General features: G+C 41.0%; 1 protein-coding gene across 3 annotated transcripts in view; it reads left to right on the top strand.

Annotated features, from left to right (window-relative positions):
• SHROOM1 (shroom family member 1) overlaps positions 1 to 16772 on the top strand; it is a 59924-nt gene extending 43152 nt beyond the window's left edge. For 2 of the 3 annotated variants that reach the window (XM_026063407.1, XM_026063409.1), the window contains 6 exons: positions 3507 to 6443; positions 7432 to 7502; positions 11382 to 11981; positions 12762 to 12912; positions 14157 to 14429; positions 16179 to 16772. In XM_026063407.1, the coding sequence (XP_025919192.1) occupies positions 3627 to 6443; positions 7432 to 7502; positions 11382 to 11981; positions 12762 to 12912; positions 14157 to 14429; positions 16179 to 16433 (4167 nt within the window). In that variant the 5' untranslated portion in view covers positions 3507 to 3626 and the 3' untranslated portion in view covers positions 16434 to 16772. The remainder of the gene's footprint in view (positions 1 to 3506; positions 6444 to 7431; positions 7503 to 11381; positions 11982 to 12761; positions 12913 to 14156; positions 14430 to 16178) is intronic. The other variant, XM_026063410.1, reaches the window with a different exon arrangement.
• Positions 16773 to 17403: the final 631 nt, after the last annotated feature.

Raw genomic sequence — 17403 nt, forward strand, 5'->3', positions numbered from 1 at the left:
AAAACAGAGATAAGTCTGACAGAGGAATCTGCCTTCTGGTTCTTGCATGGAAAGTAGCTCCCATGGGGTTTGATCCTGTGCCACAGAGCTTCCACAGCCCGGTGAGGACTAACAGTCTTTCCGATAACCCAGGTCTCGAGGTGCAGTCTGTTCAATTAAATGATGTACATAATGCTGGTATGAATGTAAATGTGGTACAGTCTGATTTTGCATTTTGTGTCAGAGCAATCATTCCCTCTTTCATCTGCTGCTCTTTCTCTATATCCTCAGAAAATCCAAGGTTTTCCCTTCACCAGATTCCTAAGGTGTTCCTTGAAATTCTTCAAAATGCTCTGATGAAGAGAAGGTGAAATTTTGTCCTCACCTATTGATGCTTCATCTTTCCTATGTGACCCTGTTGTTCAGGGGTCCTTTAAATTTCACAGCTGTTTTTAATATCTCTAAAGATAGAGCTTCTCTGAGTGCCATCCTTGAGTCAATTTATTATTAAAAGCCCAGCAAAAATTCCCACTCTGTGTGGTGTTATGCTGTTTTAATTTCCCAGAAACTACCTAATTTATTTACTGTGCCCCATAAGTCCAAGTTCCCTTTATATATTAACTTGTATATTTTGGCTCTTATCCATCTCTTCCCTTGGCTCAAAATGAATGATACCAGAACTGTCTTTGAAACAAGGCAGGAATGTGAAGTTCTTTCTTTAAACAGCAGCATCACCACTGAAATCTCTCTCTTGCCGGTTTTATGAGATCCCAGTGCTAAAGTACATAGCTGAGAGAGATGGATTAAAGTCTGGTGAGTTCTTCCTTTTTGAAGAAATCAAAGTCACATAATATTCCGGTAGGATCTGGAAACGGTTTGCATCTCTTCAGAAGGTATGTCAGTATCAAGCAGCTTGTCACTGAAGGTTTTCAGGACCATTTATTTGTTTGCTTTCTTTTAATAACTAATCAGTCTTTAGAACTGATTTAAATGAGAATTACTAAATCAAGTCGTTGGCTAGTACCTCTCTGACTTGCCAGTTGGTCTTTTATTAGGCTTTAGTACTACCTGTGAGTATGTTAGAGGGGTTTGAAGCTGGTTTGGAGAGGGGTTTAGGTAGTGTGGCCTTCTCCTGCATGTGTACCCTCGGCCTAGTAAAGGGCTGCTTGTAGAGATCTCGTTTATTAAACTACATCTGCATGCATCATGAATAATGATCATTGAGGACTGAGTAAATGTCAAGTGCTACTAATAAACATGGGCTGTTTCCTAGACTCCACAGGTGTTGCGTATTCGTTACACATGAACTCTAAGCTGATGCTGCTCTTTCTATTTGGTATGTTTGCAGAGGAGTTCCTAGCATCACAGTCATAAAAATATTTATCTGTTTTAAAAATCTATGATTTTATTTTTTTACTGACAGCAGAATCTCTCATTGAGACACTTTCTATAAGCCTCTGGGAAAGGTTTTCCAAGATGTAGATTTCTGAGTGAGGACAGAAGTGGCGTGGAAGCTCACTGAAACAACAAATCATTTTATCTTGTTCATCAGATAACGTATGATTTCATTCTTGCTTCTCTGAGAAACCATGGAAGCCTTTAGGGAGGGGGAAAAAACCCCAAGCCCTAAACTCTGCTAGATATTTTCTCCAAAGCAGTATGCTGCCCCTTATGCATTTTGAGCTATTGTATTAGCAATTATTTACTCAATGTCAGTTAAGCTTCCTGAAGAAACCCTTCTAATAACACTAGCAGCTTAGTAGCTTTATTTATAGTACTGCTCATCAAACCATGCTTTCCTGTCCTGCAGTATGCGTGTGGGTGTGTATGGACAGCCACAGTCCAAGACATCGAGACTCCACAGAGCAGCTGGATCATCAGTAGATAAACTGAAGTAGCCTCAGCTACATTTTTGTGCCTCTGTCCTCACTGTGCTGCGAGGCTGCTTCAGGTGGAGTGAAATGACTGGATGAATCTGCTGCGAGCTGTAACCACCCAAAGAAACAGAAATAGTGGTCGCATAAAGAAATGAATGTCTGATTTATTGTCATTACATGAATTGGTTTGAATTGTTCATATTTGCAAAGGTTCTTGTTGTCTTGTTATCTTGTTGTTACATAAACAACCTCTGGATAAATGAGTTTCCTATTCTGCTGGGGAGGGAGCTAAGCACTGGATGGGAAAAAGGGAGGCACCGTCACAGCTGCTGCCACATCTGCTCATTTTTCTAAAGGGAAAGAATAGCTGCAGCTGTATCTGGAAGAGTCCTAATGTGCAGTAGGAATTCCTTAAAAACACCTACTGCATCAAGATCTAGAGCAAACAGACATAAACTCTGATTTGTACATACTGAGAAGGCTTGGTCTTTGAGGATTGGTTATGAGTTGAAGTGGCTTTGTTTTTTTCCCCAGTAACCTCATTTTAATACTGCAGTATGCCTGTCCTCTTTTCCACCCAGGAGAGGAAAAGGGCAGTCTGATCTCATCCCAGGAACTCTGGCTGGGCTGCCTGATGCCTGCAAGTCTGAAACAGCCACCATACATATGCAGCAAGCCTGACGCGTTCGGTACACAGCAGGTTACTGTGGCTGTTGTAACAGTCACTTGTCCAACTAACTGTCCACGTGTTCATATTTCTGTGTGAATTTTCCTGAAAGGAAATGCGGAGGTGCTGGCGGGGTGTGGAACACACTTTGTGCAATGTCATTGCAGTCCTGCAGTTGCAAAACCCTGTGCTATTTAGATCAGGGCTGCGTCCATCTGAAAAAGCCTGCCGCTGGGAGTGTGTTCAGAAGCTTGGTTCTAAGGCGCTCAAACTTCGAACTCCAAACAAGCAGGTGCACGTGGTGTCTAAGTACCTCCAGGATTAGATGGCACCTGAGCTGAAATTTTCAGCTTCGCAGATTCATTTCCAGGCAGATTCAGAACCTGGTTTGATTCTGGCTCTTGATGTTTTGCAGTCATAATGAGGGAGTGTCTTCTAATTTTAGGTATAGTCTTTTAGATTTTATGAAGATCTAGACATCTCTTGTTATTAAAAATTTAGTGGCTCTCTTTGTGATAGATAAAAATGATCATTCCAAGATCGTAATAATTACAGAAGCCAGAAATTTACATCTGGCTACTCTAAATACTATTTTCAATTAAAAAAGGTGGTGGCTGTTTTTGTTGTTTTAGTTTGGTTTGTCCCAGTTCTGTCATAAAATCTTGGCAGAACAGGTCTAGCTGCAGTGCTCAGTGCTGTTTGTGCTAGGGTCGTTGGACCATCTCTTACAGACTAATGAAATCTGTCTGCCTTAGGGACTAATATCACCTCAGCTGTAACAGGAATTGCAGGTGTAGTGAGAGAAAGACCAGAAAATTTGTAAATAAAACATACTAACATCCTCTGGAGTGTAATAAGAAGAAGCAAGTTCTTGCGAGTTTCCGCTTGAACATGCAGGTGATGATTGCTGCCAAGTCTCCCAGGCGGGAATCAGAACCCTCCTGCTGAAGATATGTTTTTCACATGTTTCTTTTTCTTTTTAGGATCCTCTAACTATTATTGAAATGTGACCACGGTGATAAATAGAGCAAAATGTGCTTTTTCAACAACTCTGTGGACATTTAATCCGACTTTGTTTGCTGGAAGAGCTGCTTTTAGTAAACATGGCTTCATCGGGGAATGAGATAGAAAGATGGAATCACAAGCAAGCGGGAGAGCTGTTAAAACCGGTGACCTCTCCTGAGAAAGGTAATTGTCTTTCGCCAGTGAAATCAATCAGCAGTGTAGACCATCTCTCGCACCTCCCTGGAAAAGCAGACTCTGCTTACAGCTCTTTCTCAGGGGGCTCAAATGTTCCAGAGTATCACATGCCATCATGTTACAGTGAAAACTGCTGTGTGCCTCCGGAGCAGGCACCATACATGGACTCGGAGTATGTGAGAGGTATTTATAATCTCAGTGCAGCAAACTCTGAACTCAGATGCATGCATCCATACAAGTCACCAGATCTGAGCAGACGTAATAACTCTCACAGTGTCAGTCTCGCTGAACGATATGGAAACACTCCTACCCGAGGGACTTTAAATCAGGGACCGCTGCCTCTGGCTGCACCTCCACCTCTAATGCCTCCTCCGCCTTCTCCTCCCATGCGACTTGACAGCTATAAAGTTACTAGACACTTTGAAAACACGACAGGGAGATATAACTCAGGAAGTCACAGTGAGTGTGGTGTGCAGCCAGCTCCTTCTGTGCAGGACAATCAGCTAGAAGATAAAGATGTATCATGGAGTCAAGTCAGGGATGGAATTACTGAGCAAAATATAGTGGCAGCTAGGAGAAAGACTCTGGAAAACAAGGACCTTTCCTCTTCTGATTCTAAAAATGGGCTATCTAAATCAAAAAATCAGGAGTTAAAGACAGAGGAAAATGGAGAACGGAGTCTATCCCAAGAACCTATAAAGAGAAGCAATCCACACATTTCCATCAGACCTTCTTCATTCATTTTTCAAGAATATTTAAAGACTGACTCCATGGCTAGTGTCCCTAAAATTCTTTCTGCTTATAATTCAGTTCATGCTTATAAAATTCCTGAAGAGATGAACTCTAAAGCCTACCCTCCACCACATACCAACCCTAATGCTGTTAATGATATACAAGAAAACAAACAGTACCCCTGCATTGTACATAAGCCAAATTTCGGAGAAGCAGATCTGCAAAGCACAATGTCAGAACCCAGCCAGCGAAAAGGATTCTTGCCCCATGCTCAGTGCCTGGTCCATGATGAGTTGCATTCAGACTTGGATCAGGATGTGTTTGAGGACAGCTGTGACTTAAAATATATGGAAAATACTCTTCCAATTAAAAATGCATCAAAGAAGTTAAACAGTTGTACAGATAAATATCAATGCTATGACTCTGAAGGAGAGATTGGGAATGATGTTTGGGAACCACTCTTCAAACAGCAAGCCAAAATGCAGGAATCCTCAGTGTCCCACAGCTTGGATAGTGTAGAATCAGAGTATCCTCGCTGTAGGGAACTGGATCAGGGAAATAAGCAGTGTTATGATAATACTAACCAAACTTCTTTTTTCAGACCAAAGGAAGATGCCACATCTCATTTTTTAAATGAATTCAACAAAGAAAAACAAGCTAATAATAATAGTCCTGACCTTACAATGCATCTAGAACAGGAGAAATCCATACCTCCTGTTGGTTTTCAGAAATATCAACCTGATCTTCAAAAACAGCTCGAAAGACAGCTGCAGGATGATCTTGCCAGCGAACAAATAAGCAGGCAGACAACTCCCCTTCTTTACTATCTTTCTGGGGGCAAAGCCACCAGCATCCTGCATCAAAGGAAGCACACCCAACATCAGGAGGACTTGAGGAGCTTGCCAAAGAAATTTTCAACAAGCAATTACTCTGCCTCAGCACGGTTTGTAGACATACAATGGGAAAGTAATCAGCTTCAAAAGACCAAACACAACCATCAGTGCATTGCTGATGATCTGAATGAGGCTGACGATGTCATTCTGGAGAGTCCTGGTTCATCAGTGGATGAGAGTTTCAAGAATGACTACAGAGAGCAACTTAAAGTAGCTCAAAAAAAGGTTCTGAGAGAAACCTCTTTCAAAAGAAAAGACTTGCAGATGAGTTTGCCCATTAGGCTGAAAAAGAAACCCTCTAAAAGACCTTCAATTGAACATCTTAGATCTTTTTCATTATCCAGTGCAAATGAGGATGCCAAACTTGTTTCTTGTCCTCCTTCTCATCTGCAATCAGTAGAAAACTTCAGTAAAGATGAAGAAATTAAGAGGACACAAATGGGTCGAATAGGGGGAAGAAAAAGGGTAACAAAAGAGCAAAAGAAACTGTGCTTTTCTGAACCTGAGAAACTAAATCAGCTGGAAGATAAGGATGTATCATGGAGTCAAGTCAAGGATGAAATTACTGAGCAAGATATAGTGGCAGCTAGGAGAAAGACTCTGGAAAACCGAGGAAGGGCACTTTCCAGTTCAGGTATCTCCAAGACTGAGCTGAAGCAAATCCAACATGCTGCACTTATTGAATACATGGAACGAAAGATTAGTCAAAGACCAGGTAGTTCACAACACATCCCACTGCATAATCCGCCCCTGCAGAAAAGACCTTCATATCCTAAATCATCTTCTGGCAAGATTTCCGATCCAAACAAAAGCAGGAAGATGGAAAACAATGAGGTTTTCTGCAGAGTTTTTTCTGAAGAAGAATTTCCAGATGTTTTTCCTCCTTCGGCTTTTACTGCCCCACTGAGCTTGACCAGTAGATGCAACACCAGCTCTGCTGCTGGTACAGTGTCCTCGAAACATAACCTGTCTCCCAAGGAAGCAGACAGAAGCTGCACCAGCAGGTGTGCATCAGCCGAAAACCTCCCTCAGGCGGGTGCTTCTGCTTCTGGTAAAGGTCGTGAGAGGTCAAAATCAACTCCTCCTTCCACGCAGGTAAGAAAAATATAAAGAGAGTAACTCATTGTTTGAGTCCCATGTAAAGCCTTTACCTGTTTTAGAGAACAGTGGGATGATTCACATGAAAAACTGCTGAACAGCAAAATGAGGAATTAAGACTTGTTCTTAACATATGGTACTAGAGACATCAAAGAAGGCGGGAAGCCAGATTTGTTTATTCTATAGGAAATGCAATGGAGCTATTTAAAAGCAAAATGTGTGGTCTGCTTTGCAGTGTGCAGGAGAAATAAATTTTTTGGAATTCTGAAAGAAGTGCTACCATTTTTAACATACGTAGTCCCAATTAATGATAATTCTTTATTCTCAAAAGTATTTTTTAAGGAATTATTGTGAACAGTGTATTTTTAATGGGAAAAAAAGTTGTAACAGAACTGTATAAGAATGGAAACTTAGTAACAGAGCTGACTGAAAGGTGTACGCAGAATCTGGGCAGAATTATCTGATATGATTGATCAAGTGTACAAACAAAGGTAATTTACAGACCCCAATGAGGACCAAGTGTCTGCTTCAAGGAACAAACTGTACAAGTGTCATGTGCAACACACAAGGCACATAACAATCCCTTTGAATACTACAAATGGGTGTATATACAATTTGACATTCAGAAAACTTGTTTGGATGAGCTACAGAGGAAGGTGGGGCACGTGGTCTGTAAATCTGATGTATTCCAAGCTCTCTTTAGAAGGAAAAAACTTCTTGTCCCATTTCCCTTGCAAACTGTATTATGGGACTGAAGCTTTGCTTTGCTCTCCTAGCTCACTGTTTTTTCACTTGATAGCAGAAAAATCCTTCCAAGGTCCAATCTGCACTCGTACTGCTTTTTTCTATGTTCTCTACAACGTCAGTTAGGTTCATTCCCTCTTCTGCTCCCAGGCCCTGGCACTGTCATCTGCAGTGCACACTGCAAACGCAGTAATGTAGTCTAAAAATGCTGCTTGTATGAGTGTGCTGTTTCCGTTCCCAGGATACTTCCAGATGTGCAAGTTCTGCAGTGCCGGCAGCCCGAAGCCGTGAACCCTGCCTCGGCCTCCCCAGGTAAGGCTGTGCTGCCGGCACGGTGGGGTGAGCATGCGGAGCCGTGGCCACCCGCTAACCAGCAGCAGCTCTTAGGAGCTCTGTTGTCCTTCTGCCCCAGGATGGTGAGGATGCCCTTACCCGGTGTGCTCTCTGCTGCACGGATGGCCACCAGTGCTGGAGAAACGGCCAGGGGACTGGGGAGGGTGTAGTGGGGAGCCAGAGCCACCAGTGCTGTCGGCCACAGTTATGGCTCCTGTTACCAGCCTGGCTTTGTCATGGTGGGGGGCAGCAAAAGAGACTTTTCAGCAAAGAATGAACCAAACACAGACTAAAGAATCACAGGACTCACCCCTGCCTGATGTTATATCAGGTGTCTAAAATCTGAATCGAGCGTAGCTCAGAGTTATTCTCTTGGCCTGTGTTATGCTGCTTTTATTTCTCTCTTTCTGCCTTCTTGGGTGTATCCATGTGGGGGGAGTGTGCCTTTGCGTCTTCTGCCTGACTTGGCCCAAAGTACTGATATGAAGGTCACAAAGATGCAGGAGAAGTCTGAGAAATGCCAGCTAAAGGCAGGACTCTGCAGCATTGTTGAAAACGGCAAGGTTTCCTGGGAGCATGATCCAAATTCCTGAGCCACCTCCAGCCTTCGCCTCCTGGTGGCACGCAGTGTGTGGGCAGACTCACAGGCACCGATGTGAGATAGGTAACATCTTCCAGGGATACATCAGTTCTCTGCTGAGAAAGTGTGGTAGAGCCTAAGACATGGGGAGCTTCGCTAGCAGCTGCGATTGCTTCCGTCCTTGCCTCCTGGGATCCTTCGTTGCTCTAATGGGAATTATCATGTGCTATACCATTTTCTTTCCCTTTGGAGCAGTCTTTAAAACCATTTCTACTGTGCGGAACAAAAGTGGAAAATGTACAACGTACCAGAAACTGAGCTGCTTTCCCTGCTGAGCTATCTCCTGCAGATATTTGAGATCGTTGCTCCCCCATCTGGTCTCCAGCAAAAACAGCATCTGGAATTAGGTCAGATATGCCCATAGACTTGAAAAACCAGTGTGCTTGCATAATGGTAATAGGGGCTTTTGGTGGGTGTGTGTTTTGTTTTTTGTTTTTGTTTTTTTTTAATCTTAGGATGAAATTACTGTGCAGTTTACACATAACTAGAAAGTTTGTATGTTCACCCTCGATATTTGTTTTGCTCGTTTAGGAAAAGCAGGAAAAGCAACTTCCTCAACGAGGAAGTGACGCTGACACTTGTGTCATAATCTCTATAAATAGATTTTCTCCTGTTACAGTCATTCAAAAAGATGTGAATGGTTTCTGGAGAGTTGCTTATCTTAGTAAAATTTCTATTTTTATTTAGATGTTTTGTTTAAATTTCCAAGTTTAGCTAGAGGCTTAGCAGGTCATGATGAATATAACCGAAAGTTCTGGGCAGAACACTGATATCAGAAACGTATTTGACCAAAGCTCTATAACGTATGCTAGGTAAAGAAAAGATCCAGAATTGGTTTCCTTGCTTATTAATTTAGATGTTCATCTATGGGAACTAGCTATAAGTACAGGTTTCATCTGTTTCAGTTATATATTATTTTTTCTCTTTATTTTCTTCCACAAGAAAGTGCTGTTGAGCTATGGTAGCAAATTCAAACTAGGCTGTTTGCATTATCAGTTCAAAAAAAAGTTCAAACTGGGACCAGCAGAAAGAGCAAATTATCATTATTACCCACACCAATGCTGTCCATATGTCAGTGGGGAAAAAAGCTTGATAACTTTAATTCATTCATTTTGCATTTATTCTGCATGTACAATTTAGAAGTCATTTTCATTGCTATTATCCATTTTCCCTGATAGCGGCTATGAATGCTTTGTTTAGCCTGCAAGATCTGATCTTAGCCTTTACTCCCTTAGCCTGCTGATCTTACCCTTTGCCACTGTAATGAGGCTCTGAATAAGTAAGAAAAAGGCCCAGGGGTCTTTGATGTTTGCGGTGATTTTCTTAGGTGTCTCTTCATCTCTTCCTTTCATCATATATCATTTCATAAAGATGCGTCGATCTGTGATCACAGTCCTGCATCGTCATCTCATTGCTTAAGTGAGACGTCGCAGTGCAGCATCCCGTTGAGATGCTGTGATGTTTTGCAGGGAGTATTTTTAGAACTGTTTTTGATAAAACGGCTTTTCCAGCATTAAGTGTATCACCAGAACCAGCTGAGACAAGGTCAAATTCAGTTTTTATTTTTAACTGTAGTGAAAAGGTGCGCATAATAGATTAGATATCTCTACATAATATTGTTAGTCATTATGTAGTATGAAATATGATTAAACTTTTCTTTGCCAAGCTGACTTAATTTTTTTGGGTGGAAAGCTAAAAAGACTGTTAAAGCTAAAAAGCAGAGTCTCTGCAAACCTGGAAGAAGGGCAACTATGGGAAAAGATGGAATTTCAGAAATAGCAAGACTTTCATTGTTGAGCCAAGGCATGGCTTGTGCCTCGCACCAGTGCCTGGGCTTGAACCGAGTGAATGCAGCTCAGCTGCAAACCATCAGAGTGCTCCGGAGAGCCCCGAGTCCATGTCAGGAAATCTGCCCAGACAAACAAATGGTGAAGATGTCGTGGGGCTCATGGGATTAAACACAATAGTCCCAACATTTGAAAGCTTTCCTAGCACAACAAAGCCCCCTGGCGTTTTCCTAAATCTAGAGACAATTTCCAGTGTGTGTGTCTGTCTGTGTCTTCACTGGGTATCCTGCAGTCTGCACTGGTTAAACTTTAAGTCTCTTCATCACTCTCCACAAAAACAGGGTTAGTTAGGGAAGAAAAGATGGACTCTCTCCCAGCTGTATGGTTTTTATATGTGACTTTAGAGGAAGAGCTAAACAAAGGGGAACAAAATTTGAAGCAAACTCTTTATGCCGATTTTGTGGAAGATGATGTTTGCTTTGTGCCTACAACTTTAAAGCTCATCTGTCAATTTAACTTAGTTATATCAAGGCTTAAAATTTTTCCTTCCATCTACCCCCTGTACCTTTCTTTTCTACTTCCCCCCCCTCATAATCCCATTAGGTTATGAAAAATATTGCTAGAGGGAAAAAGTAGTTTGTGCATTCAATCATCATTAATACAGTCGCATTTACATATAGAGATGCACTGATTATTTTCACAAGCAGTTGCATGTATGTATACATATACATATTGTTAACACCAATGACTGCAGAAGATAGACTGCACAAACATTGTTTGCATCTTGTGTTCAACAGTGCACCTACATTCTTGCAAATTCTGGCCCTTACGTGGATTTTAAAAATACATATCTATACTTACTCTATTGTCATGAATATAATTATTTGTGCCCTGCAGGCAAGTTTCTTCCATCCAAGTTTTTCTGAAATGTTGCTTCAGAAAACTCGAAACACTAGGTCAGACGTGCATCAGCCCATCTCAAAAGGAGCAGTTTGATCCCGAAATGATTAACTGAAAGGTTTTAATAAAACTTTTACTTCTAATAGCCACTTTAAAACAGAAGCCATAGACAAACAGTGTTTCTATGTTTTAGTAGCTGCCTGCTGCTAGGGAGAGCAGATCGAGAGCCAGCGTGGGCCATCCTTAGAAACTGGGCCTTATTAGAAAACGAGAAGGCAAATGGGGATCCGAACAGTGGGGAATGGTGCAGCCACACATTTTACATACTCCCTTTTCATCCCAATGCACTATTTATTTCAAGCAAAATGAATAGCTACTATGGAATCAAAATTTTAAAACCTTTTAATAGAAAGAGGCGGCTGGAATTATAATGACAATTAGCTGCAGCTACTTAAAATATTCCATCTACAAAAGTATCTATTATAGAGAAAGTCTCCCAAATAAATGCAACTTTTGTCGTCTTTCTTATAGTTTCCATGATGCTGAGAAAGATGGATGTAAGAGTCACGAAGATAAAGACAATAACATAGCTGGAAGTGCATGCTGCCGGGATAGTAAGGAGATAACTCCTGAAACCTCTATTCCTATCCCAAGAAGTGGAAGCAAGGAAGATGCTCAAGTGGAAAAGGATTGCAGAATAAAATCTCTGAATGGCAATGTTTTAATAAAATGTCCAGAACAGCAGTTAGAAGCAGATGATCCTCCAGTCCCTCAGGAGAAAGTAACATACTGCCAGACCGCATTTTCACTTCAGGCTCATCAAGGAGAAAAAAACACAGCCAATGGTTTAGCTGCAAAGGAAACATCCATGCACAATAGACAAGATGATATTCTCCCAGAAAAAGAGAAATATCTGCCTAAAAGGAGGCTGCAGTCTCCTGAAGACCAGCGATATGAAGAACTTGCTATGGAGATCATTGCCAAAGACAGTTCTCTGGCTGATATTCTCATGCCTCATCCCATTAGAAAAACTGCTCTAGACTTGATGGAGGGTCTTTTTCCTATTAACATTTCCATGTTAGAAAAATCACACAGGAAAAAGGGAGATGCACAACATGTGCAGGAGAATGAGTAAGTAGACAAAAATAATTCTCTAGCATTTCAAGCTATTTTAGTGTATGAAAATCATGTATATACTAATACTAAGACTTGGGCATTTTTTATTTTTGTTTCATTAGCAAAATATTTTATTTTTCTGATTTACATGTCAAGAAATATCTCAGGCTATGGGTGTATGACTGGAGAAGAGAAGCAGAAGGAAGAAACTTGGAGTAAGCCACGCCACGATAGCTGTATACAAACAAACAAGCTGTGCGTTTTAAAAGTGTGAGAAACAAGTAGGCTGTGCATTGGTAGATGGGCATTTAAGTATGACAAATTTAGCCCAATTCTGTTGGGGTAAATTTGCTGCTGTTCAGCCAAGCTATGTGGTTTCCACACAACATCATTTGCAGCTTTTGCAAATCATTTTGACGGATTCACCTACTCATATGCCCATTGCTTACAGAAGAGGGAGACATGACTGTGCTAGGGACAAGAGCAAACACAGGCTGGGGATTAACTGCTGTGCAAAGGTGGTGACAGGCACCTCGCTAGCCGTGCTGATATGTTGGATATATTGTAAACAGGGTGCTGAACGGGGTGCATCAAAAGCAGCATGACCCCTCATAAAAAGGGACTATGACAATCCAGGGCTGCAAATCTTTTGCTCCATATCTTTTCAAAAATTAGAAACGTTGTGGCTTTGAGAAGAAGGAAAAGTGATTCTGAAATAGCAATTCATATAATTATGAACACAATGTTTGTGGACAGGATTCTACTTGTCACAAGTGTTTATTTTCTGTTCAATAGCAGGAAAGGTAATAAAGATCTAACAGAAGAAAGCCCTGAAGCTGAACACAATGCCAAGCAAAGGAACGAAGATCCTGTTTCTAAGGGGAACCAAGTCCTGAATAGGAGTAGAGACGGCACGAATGACCTAGATGACATCACGTCCAAGAAAGTAGGTAGATGACCATGAAAGGAACAATTGTTTCTTCACTGTGACAGTTATTAATATCACATATACTGTTGTGGACACTTTTATTCATGGCTTTTATGCCAGTAATATTCTTTCACAGATAACTCTGAGTCAATTTTTTTTCAGTAGGTAACAGTTAAAGTCCTGACAAATTGGTATACTGATCATAAATGGTGGTATTTAAGTCCTGTCTGGTTTTATTCAAATTCCTCCTCCCACAGACTTATCTTCACCATGTCATCGGGGATGGGATGTACTGAAATAAGCAGCAGAATTGGTTATGTGTTTCCTTGCAAGACCAGCTCCTGTGCAGGAGCTGACTCACAATTTAACACTCAGATCTGGTCTGAAAATCTGTAAAAATTCATTACGACTGGTAGTCTAAATTAGAAATGTGTTTTACAAGAACTGGCAGCAGTTTCTACTGCTGCACTACATTTATCTATTCACTTCCATATATGCAGAGAATAAAGTCAGCTTGGATATAGTTGGATTACAGTTCTACTAATAGAAATATGGTATCTTGGAAGAGTAATATGTAGCTTTGAAGAATTTTTTTTTTTTCTGTAGAAACCTGGCCATATTCCATCTCAGGTAATTACAATCTGCCTTCCTGAAATTCTTCCTGCTGTGGATGTGGTGATATTTTTCATTGCACGTTGTTGAGACTGCTGCTCCTGTTCACGTCAGCATTGGCTGATTTCCATAAAAGCTGATACATTTGTTCTCCCATTCGGATCTCTGGGCCTTTTTCCATATTAACACTTCTGTATCACTTGGCCTCCCTCACTTGGTTTACTACACAGGATAATTTGGCTTACCTGAATCTCCTGTGAAATCCCCTTTTTCTGCGTAGATTACAAATGAAATTTCAGTCAGTTCTTATAAAGTTTAGTACGACAGAGCTGTGACTTCATGCTCATGTCTTAGAGCATAACCATTGTAATCATGTCATAATCTTTATTCTAGTTTATTCTTAACTCTGATTGGAAGCTTTCTGAGCTAGGGACTGTATCTCCAGTTTAAGATGATTACTTGCTCTTCAGAGTTTGAGAATTAAGTATACTTTGGAAAATCCTTCCATTGTTTTTCCTTCCTAGAAGCTTACAATTATTTTAAAAGTCTAAAATTTGGTAGAGATGGTGTGAGGAAAACCCATTCTCTTTAAGTAATTTGAATTCTCTTTGGCAGTAACAGAGTTTTCTGTGTTCTTTTCCCCTTTGCAGATGGAACTCATCTCGAGCCTCCAATCAAAACTGCAGACCCTGTGGGAAGAAAGGGAGCTTGTCCTCTCCGAAACCAAGGAGTATGCACAGCGTGGCAAAGAGCTTGAGGCAATGGTGCAGGACGTCTGCAAGCCCAATGAGTTTGAGCGCTATATGATGTTCATTGGTGACCTGGAGAAGGTCGTGAGTCTGTTGCTCTGTTTGTCCAGCCGTCTTGCCCGGGTCCAGAATGCCATGAGGAAGATTGATGGAAATACAGATGCTGAGGAGAAGGTGAGTGACAAGAGAATTTAATTTGTTTTGTTCACCTCTTTCAAGGTGGCACTATGCTTGCCTCGTTTGTCTGACAAATGGATAAATTATACTTAAATCTGAACCAGCCGTTGCTTAGCCAGTTAGTAACAAGCCATATTTCCACAGTTGAAGCAGACCAGGCCTGTGGTAGGGGCAGCTGTGCAGTGTTGGAGAACAGAAGCGGATGTGCTGCATGCAGAGCGTATTCTGTTCTCCAACCCTGCATGAGGTTATGGCAGGAGCAGCAAAACCCTGGAGAGGGTCTGAACTAGAGAGGTGGCTTTTGAATGCTCAAACTGCTCCCTGGGAAGCAGTTCAAAACCTGTGCTTCAGACTTTTTTTTTCCATTGGTAACTTCAGTGTGGTAATTACTACCTTTGAAATCTTATTTCACTTAATAGACTTGTCTTCACTATAGGGAGTAGGAGGAAAGTATTGTTTTAACTTGAGATAAAATTCCCCACAGCTGAACTCAACTAGCCAGTTCTGCTGGAAAATTAGGAATTATCTCATGTCACCAGGAAATCTTTTCAGATCTGAAATATACTTTTTTTTATAGAGAAGACAAGCCCAATTTATCCCCAGAATGATGCATTTCTGCTGTCCTTATTGCTTTTAAACAAGTTTTTCAACACAATGCCTGCTGTGCTAACTTCTCATTCAGAAATCAGAAAAGCACAGAGTTACTACTGGGATTGCATGGAGCTATGCTGCTGCCGATCTCAGGGCACTAGAGGATTATCGTAGTTCAAATTCAGAAGGCCACTGAAAGAATCCTACCATACGATGCAGTATGGAGACTCAGGATCCACCTGCACTGAAATGTCCGTCATGTTAACGTGAATAATTTTTAGGCAGTATTTTACATTAGCTTTGGCTTTATATTTTGTGGTTTGCGAGGGGAAATTGTTTCTTGAGGGTAATGTTTGTGCTCTTCATAGTAAATACATTAAAATAATTTATTCAATACTTTGAATAACATGCTCAATAAAGACTTGTTTACATGCCATCATTTTTATGAATATCTCCCAATCACTGCAATTGCCCCAATGTTAGCAAAACCAGGAGTTCCAGTCTTTAAGTCCAACTGCCATTTTCAGCATACATATGGTTACAATAGCTCTGTGCCGGTCTTATTGACATGGTCCTGAAACTGGGAATTTTCTGACAGTGCTATCCCTACAAAAATCCTTACAGCTGAAACAGAACTAGCTAAAATGTGAAAGGTGTTAAAATCCTGTAGAACAGGCAAGGCTTGATTCTTGTGGATTTGTTTAAAAGAAACCTTTGAACAGTTACCGTCCGTATCAGGGTTGTTGCATTGCATGCAGACTTTAATAGCAGTCATATTCTTTTTAATGTGGCATTGGCACTCTGATCACATGCAGCTCACAAAATACAAAAATTTGTGCCTAAAAGAGCTTCTAATTGAAAAAAAGTGGATACAGGCTACTCTAAAATTACCAGAATTTTAAGTATATTGATTTTTTTTATCCTGAGGACAACATGGAAGAAGCGAGCTTTGATGGGATTTACTGGTGTCTTTACCTTACAAGCCACAGTCGTGAGTCATTCAATCTAGAAAAAACTCATGTGGGACACAAAGCTCACAACAGGAAGTAGTTAAACTAAATGGACTGTGGCTTCCAAAAGAAGATCTAGGGTCTGCCAGGAATTATGAGCTTTCATACTGTGATGCTTTGGTTTTTTGTTATTTTTTCCTATTAGCAATCACTGAATGAACGACACAAGCTCTTGTCTAGACAGCGGGAAGATGCAAAAGACCTGAAAGAAAATCTAGATCGTAGGGAAAGAGTGGTTTCTGGTATCCTTGCCAAATACCTGACTGATCAACAGCTCCAGGACTACAGACACTTTGTTCAGGTGAAGACCTCCTTACTGATCGAACAGAAGGACCTCGAAGAGCAGATTAAATTTCTCGAAGAACAATTAGAAAATCTTGAGAAAAGCATCCATCTCTAATACCCAGCAACAGATCATCTACTTTTACACATGGTGATTTGTGACATTTTCCTGGAAATCCATATGTATTCATTGAACTTGGCTCAGTTTGATGAATTCTCGCAATCCTGTTAGTGCCACAGTATTGACAAGTGCTTAGATGATCTAGGCACATGCTGGAAATGCTTTCCCCTTTGCATAGACCAGCTGACAAAATCTTACCGTATGTAGCAGATTGCATTTTGGAAATGACTGATAGGATGTGTTGTTCCTATTAATTTGGCATATTTCCCCCCCGTCTCGTTGTCTGTCCATCTGTTCCCAGATTGACATAATCTCAATAAAACAATGATACAAATATTTTCCTCTTGTGGGTGGGTTGAGTGTTTGAAATGAGAAATGATGTGGGTGTTCGAATCTGAACCGGAGATTAAGTGATGCCATAGTACAATGCTATGGACCATTTCAGTGAAACTCTTGTGCTCATTTAATGTTACTAGTCTATTTTTTATATGTATAGCACACAGTGAAAGAATATACTGTCACGGAAGAAAGCAATCACTTCCTTTGCTCAGTAGCTGCAATCCGTGAGTCCTTCCTGGCTTCGTGTGACCCAGGTAGGCTGCTCGGTAGCAAGTCTTACAAGGGCAGAAAACAACGGCGGTCTTCACTGGCACAGACCGCGAAGAACTGACTAATGACGAAGCCAGCTTAAGGGAACACTTCTCAGACTGATAAGCTCTGCACTTACTCCTGCACAGTCTATTTGCAAAGTCCTTGCTATTCTTTCAAAGTGTTTGTTTTTCAGACAACGCCTTAAGGGTTTTGTTTTTAAGAAGTTTTCAGTTGTCAGCATTCATGATAAATTCTGACCATGAGGAAAAAACCCTGCTGTAGCTGAGGTAAGTAGGAAGAGGGGAGGAAACCATTCAGTTTCAATGAGACTTTATAATCTGTGAAGGAAGAAAATAGATTAATAATCCCTTGGCAA

Source organism: Apteryx rowi, unplaced genomic scaffold, assembly GCF_003343035.1.
Source record: "Apteryx rowi isolate R43461 unplaced genomic scaffold, aptRow1 scaffold_2, whole genome shotgun sequence".
In the NCBI taxonomy this organism is placed as follows: domain Eukaryota; kingdom Metazoa; phylum Chordata; class Aves; order Apterygiformes; family Apterygidae; genus Apteryx; species Apteryx rowi.